At 53.5% G+C, this 6,000-nt stretch overlaps 1 protein-coding gene across 4 annotated transcripts in view; it reads right to left on the reverse strand.

The window, feature by feature from the left end:
• Positions 1–5,659, reverse strand: part of ARHGAP39 (Rho GTPase activating protein 39) — a 163,874-nt gene extending 158,215 nt beyond the window's left edge. For 3 of the 4 annotated variants that reach the window (XM_074827769.1, XM_074827501.1, XM_074827861.1), the window contains exon 1: positions 2,567–2,672. In XM_074827769.1, the coding sequence (XP_074683870.1) occupies positions 2,567–2,643 (77 nt within the window). In that variant the 5' untranslated portion in view covers positions 2,644–2,672. Of the gene's footprint in view, positions 1–2,566; positions 2,673–5,587 lie in introns of those variants that run through there. The other variant, XM_074827678.1, reaches the window with a different exon arrangement.
• Positions 5,660–6,000: the final 341 nt, after the last annotated feature.

Genomic DNA, 6,000 nt, shown 5'->3' on the forward strand with positions numbered 1-6,000 from the left:
AGCCATCTTAATCAGCCAAAATGAAGTTCTAATATTTATTGTCTGGGGCAAACATATCCAAATAAGCATATCACAAAAATGCTGTTGTACGGTGACAGTCGCTACAGTCAAAGACTAAAAATCCTACACCTGCTGATTTACGATCCACCCCCCCAGAGCCAGTCCCCTCCACGGCTCTGCCGCACCGTCGGGGAACTTGCAACCCTACCGAATAATACATAAATTTTACTCCTGGAATGAGCCCAGTCCCTACAGACTCCTCGGTTGTATGTAGTGGTTTCGTTTTGGTTTGTGGGTTTTCGTTTAAAGGTTGTTGGGTAGGGTTTTTGTTTGTTTGTTTGCTTAAATCGTGTATTTCCACAAGTTACCAAGAGGTGAGCTGCTAAAACCTTTATCCTTCAGAAGAGGAACAACACACCACAAGTCTTTGGTCTTAACATGATTGTCAGAATGGTTTGAGGACTTGAGCCTTGCCCAAACCGGTCTTAAACCAAGATACCTACTCATGAGACATGATGTCTGCTATCTAGATTATAGTGTACCTGGGAACTTACCCAGAAAAACTTGTCCCGGATCTTTGGCTTCACCAGCCTAAATGCAGATTGAGGAGTCAGAGCAGATTGACCCCGGAGAAATAATGGTCAGGTCAGTTGACCTGAAAAAAGGAGAAGCCACAACAAGACATTGCTGGAATGGGGATTTAGGAAGCTGCTCCTAGTTCACTCTCTAAAGGAGTTACTTTGTTGGGGGTGGGGGGAAGCTGTCTACACCACCATGCTGCAGGTTTCTACAGCTCAAGACTTCAACCCCACAAACATTTCCCAGATGACAACCCCCACGTGGTGGCAGGAGCTGATGGAAGGACTTGGTCAAGACCAAAGTAGGTGACCTTCAAATCCAGGTACAGAACTATGGATTCCCCTCATCCTTTGGGATAGCTCCTCACAAAGCCTTAAACAGGCACAAAGTTGAGACAACTCCTTCCCTTGAGCTCTACCCAAGAATATCAGGCTTATCCTTAGAGAGGATCTACATGATGTAACATGTTTCCTCCACCTTCCTACTAAGGAAGGGTCATGTTAATCCCTGTGACAAGATTTTCTAGTGCTTTGTCCAGTCTAAGCAGAAATATTTCAGCAAACAACACTCCATCATTTCTCTAGGAAGAAAGGTTTCACAGCAAAGTTCAGTCTAACAGGAAACACCCAACACAGAGCCTGGACAACCCTTACCCCTCCCTAGAAGGGTTCTAGGCCAGGTTGGACGGGGCCTTGAGCAACCTGGTCTAGTGGAAGGTGTCCCTGCCCATGGCAGGGGGGCTGGAACTAGATGATTTTTAAGGTCCCTTCCAGCAGACCAGTCTACGATTCTACGATGCTGAATTTTGGAGACTCGGAGTCCTAATTGAGAGATGACTTGTAGATATCACCACCACAGGCAACAAGGCAGCTTTCAACCGCCGAAAGCCACAGCTCTAAAGATAGACTTATGTACAGACAGGCTGCTGGGATTGTCCCAGATTCTACCAGTGTTTTAATATTAAAGAGGTGGAGGAGCAGCTCTGTAAACAGGCAAGAAAAACAAACACGCACCAGCTCTACCATCGGCTGCACCGCGCTCCCGAGCGGCTCTGCCCTTCCAGGGGGCTGTTTGACAACACACACCCAGGAGGTCTGATGTCAAACCCATCACGCAGGCGCAGATGTTATTTTCCTATTTTGCAGAAGCCAGGCATTCCATAATTTTTTTTTTAAAGTTATGATCTGGGATTGAACTACATTATCTAAAATGTCTGGAAACCCTACAACTAGTTGATGGGTTGGAGAAGCTCTCTCAACCATCACGTTTAGGCCCTATATTCCCGCTTCAAGACGATGCTCTCTCACCACTCACATAGTTATAACCCACAATCACAGGTCCAAAATGCTCAATATAGGCTAGGAAGAACGAGGCAGAAGGGATTTACTTTTAAATCAGAATAAAAAGCTGGTTTTGCCATCCACACAACCTGTATCACCTCACTGTTCTTATGTTGTCAGGTTTGTTAGCATACATAAATATATCTTCGTTAATCTTCATAAAGCTGGTCCAGCGTACACCCAGCATCGCTGTTAAACTTAGCAGCTGCTGCAGCTGTCTAGGACTAACCATAAAAATCACTTTGTGGTTGCAACCAGGGTAGAACGTGGCTCCTGTCTCAACAGGACAGCAGCAGCAAATTAAAAAATTCCCCAAATCAAGATAAAAACTGCACCCACCAACCACACGTTCACCATCACGGGCATCAGGAAAATCCTTTGTGAAACGCAGCATCGGTCAGGATTTGGAGAACCTTCCACAGTCCAGATTTCAGCAGCCTCTCTCTCTCCTTCCAACCTTTTACAGTTGGATTCAATGATCTTAAGGGTCTTTCTCTAACCGAAATGATTCTATAATTCTCTGACCTCTCCTTGCTCCCAGCACCCCAACAGCAAGTCCCACGGCCCGCAACGGCGCGACCCCCCCAGGAGAGACACAGCCAGCACCTGATTTAACCACATTTATCCTCCTGCATCTATTCACCCACCTTTTATTCAGCTGCAAGCTATGAAGCTCTGGGCTCTTGGCCAACTGGCTGCATCTCCTCGCTCTCCCTCTCCCCATCCGAGCTGCAGGTTACAGGAGACTATGGCATTTCTGCTTCTCTTATTAGGATAGTTAATGACCTAATTTAAGCCATGTAGAGTATAGCCAGGAATTACAGTTACAGGCTCCTCCAATGAAGTTAACACTAAATCACAGAAATTCAGCTGCGAGCACTTCTCAGGCACCTTTACATCAGCAATATTAATTTTACCAGGAGGACAGCAAGTTCGCTGCCTCCCGTCTTTTAAAAGCCACTGACAAATCCCAATGTCTCGCTAGCAGCCTCCTTTGTAAAGCTCCTTTGAACCCATCTCCAGCTCCTTTGGAAGAGAGCTGCACAAAGACATCTGGCCTGCAGACAAGCTAGGCCTTGGTTTGTCTTGATCTGCAGTGGGAAGAGTACAGCAACCAGAGATTTCGGTGGGAAATACCCCGTCAGCGGCAACTTTAGCATCAGAGCAAAGACTTCCCTAGAGATCGAGGGCCTCAACATATGCCTTTCTTCCCAAAAGAGCGCTGAAAGGATCTCTCCCAAGGGTATTAGCATAACTCAAGGCATTTGGGATTAACATTAAAGAGTTATTTAGACTTGAAAGCCATCCCAGGTACCGGTGGAATGAGGCGCGGAGTTAAATTCATCCAAATTTTAGTCTGGGAAGATAGCTCCTGATCAGCTGAGCGTACGCACCGGCCAAGACACGCGGAAAAGAAGTTACTGGGTGCTGATGGGCAAGGATCTACAAAACCCCACAGGGGATTTCTGTGCCTCCTTTTGACCAGAGGAAGGGTAACGCTGCTCGATGTCTTGAGCCCTCCCTCTCGCACCCATCCTAAGCGATAGGGCAGAAATATATAGCTTCTCCCTTCCAAAAAAAAAATTTTAAAAAATATATGTACGGCGCAACACTCGGTAGCAGAACTACAAGAGGCATTTATTAACCAACGTAAGGTCACATCTTGCAAGCCTAAGCCAAGATCTCGCATCGACAGGCCAATTCACATCCACAAGCACCAAATACCAAGCGCTGTCAGTCTTGCCCCCCCCCGCCCCCCCCCCCAAGTCAGCAGCGAGACAGTTTGCAGCAGCCAGATGATGGAATCGCGAGGGTGTTGGTTCCCCCTAGCACCAAAGAAATCAGCTCTCAACGTCGCTGCAAATGAAGGCGACAGATTTGCAGCAAGGTGCAATCACGCTGTTTTTAACGATCATGTGGTATATTAACATTCAGCCGCAGCTACCGCCTGGGCAGACGCTTCATGGAGGAGATCAACCAACCATCCACGGATGGCAACGGCACGGCCACCAACGCCGGCCCGCTGGCACGAAGCACAGCGTCACACCTCGCTTACAACCGGTCCAGATACACCCAGCCGGAGGCACACCCCTCTCCAAGCCACCTGCTGCTTGGAGGCACCCCAGAGCTCACACCAAGCTCCCCAATTTCATTAATTTTATTTTAAAAACATTTTTTTTTTCTTTTTGCCCCTCCCGCCTCTGCTTAAGCCCACCCTGCTGCATGGGCCGGGTGAGGTAGCGGAGCCCAGCAGCTGCTGGTTTATCTGTAGAGGTCACTCAAGGGTTGATTAAACTGCTATCGCCAAGGAAGGAGGGGAAAAAAAAAAAATTCCCATCCTGCAGTTTTTGCAGCCGGAGAATGCAGGTCTGGGGAAGCAGCAGAGCAGCGCAGAGAGGGAAGAAAAAAAAAAAAAGCCCACAACCAACAAACCAACCAGCGGCTCGCCATCCACCGCACATGTGAAATAAATAAACCCCATTCCAGTACAAACACCAAAACTCGGCGATTTCTTCCCCCTCCAAGACCGGTGTATCCCCTCCCCACCCCGCTGCAGAAGCCCCCCCCCAGCCCAAACCCTACCCGCACCCCTTTCCCCGGCACCCCCCTGCATCCACACCCACTCGCATGCCACCCTGTGTGTGTCCCACCCCCCGCCACCCCCCCCCCTTCGCCCTGCCACACCTTACACCTCCGTAAAAAATACCTCCCCTGGCTGCATCCCACGGGAGGGGGGTGGGGGGTGGGTGGGGGATATCCATCCCAATCCATAACGCCCCCCCGCAGAGCATTCACGGGGAGCAGGGGGGGATCCAACCCCTCTATAACCCCAACTGGGAGCAGGGGGGGGGTATCCAGCTCCTCCACAACCCCCCGAACGCGGAGCAGGTGGGGGGATCCAGCTCCTCCATAACCCCCCCACAGGGAGCAGAGGGGGAGGATCCAGCCCCCCCCCCCGCCGTTAGGCAATGCCCCCCTGGAATCAGGGTGGGGTTGGGATCCAGCCCCCCCCCCCATCTCCCCACTGCACCCACATGCAACCAGGTGGGTGCATGCAGCCCCCCCCCCCCTTCCCATGCACCAAAAGCAAAGGGGGGGGACACGACACAGAGTGGGGTTGGGATTCACCCCCCACTCCACGCACCCACAGAGAGCAGGGTGGGGTTAGGATCCAAACCTACACCACGTACAGAGCAGGTGGGGATGCACCCCCCCCATCCCCCCCCCCCCAAAAAAAATCAAGGTGGCGCTGACACCGCTCCCCCCAATAAGGTCAGTTCTCCCCATATACACCCAGAAGAAGGAGAAAATACCCCCCTCCCCAACAAGAAGCACAGATAGCTCCCAAGGTGGGGGGGGGGGTGTCGAAAAACACCCCTCAGGGAACCCAAAGAAACGGGGTACCCCCATAACCCCTATACAGATCTATATGGGGGGGGCGGACAGGGAATACGCCCCCCGAGGGAGGGATAAAAAGGGGCCCAGACCTCCCTCAGCACCCCCCGGGGCGGGGGGGGGGTTTGGCTGAGGGTGTCTGGGCCTCTTCGGACAGCGGGAGCAGCCCCCAACCGCCCCCCCCCACTCCCCACAGGCCTCAGGCCCCCTCAGAGGGATCAACCCCCCGCTCCCCTCCCGCCCCAACCCCACCCCGCGGTGCCGGTTCTCACCTCTCCGCCATGTTCCCGGCGGCCCTACCGCTCGGCGGCGGTCTCGGCCCCGGTTCGGCCTCCCATGGCCCCGGTGACCGACCCGACCCCCCACCCCCCTTCCCCGGTTCCCCCCCCCGCGGCCGCCCCGCCGCTGACTGAGGCCGGCGCTCGCGCCGCGGCCCCGCCGCGTCCCGCCGTCACCAGCGACAACGGCGGCGCCGCCAATGGGGAGCGGCGGAGGGGGCGTGGCCTGGGAGGCTTACCCACGCCCCCTCCCTCCCCTGCCCGGCCTCAAGCCACGCCCCTCCCGGCGGAGAGGGCGGGGCCAGGCGCGGGGGCTGATGGGAGCGGGAGTCCGGCGGCGGGCACGCAGCGCGCATGCGCGGGGGGGGGCGCGCGGGCTCTGCGCGGGCGCAAGTGTGCACACGCGT

Source organism: Strix aluco, chromosome 1 (genome assembly GCF_031877795.1).
Source record: "Strix aluco isolate bStrAlu1 chromosome 1, bStrAlu1.hap1, whole genome shotgun sequence".
NCBI classification, from domain to species: domain Eukaryota; kingdom Metazoa; phylum Chordata; class Aves; order Strigiformes; family Strigidae; genus Strix; species Strix aluco.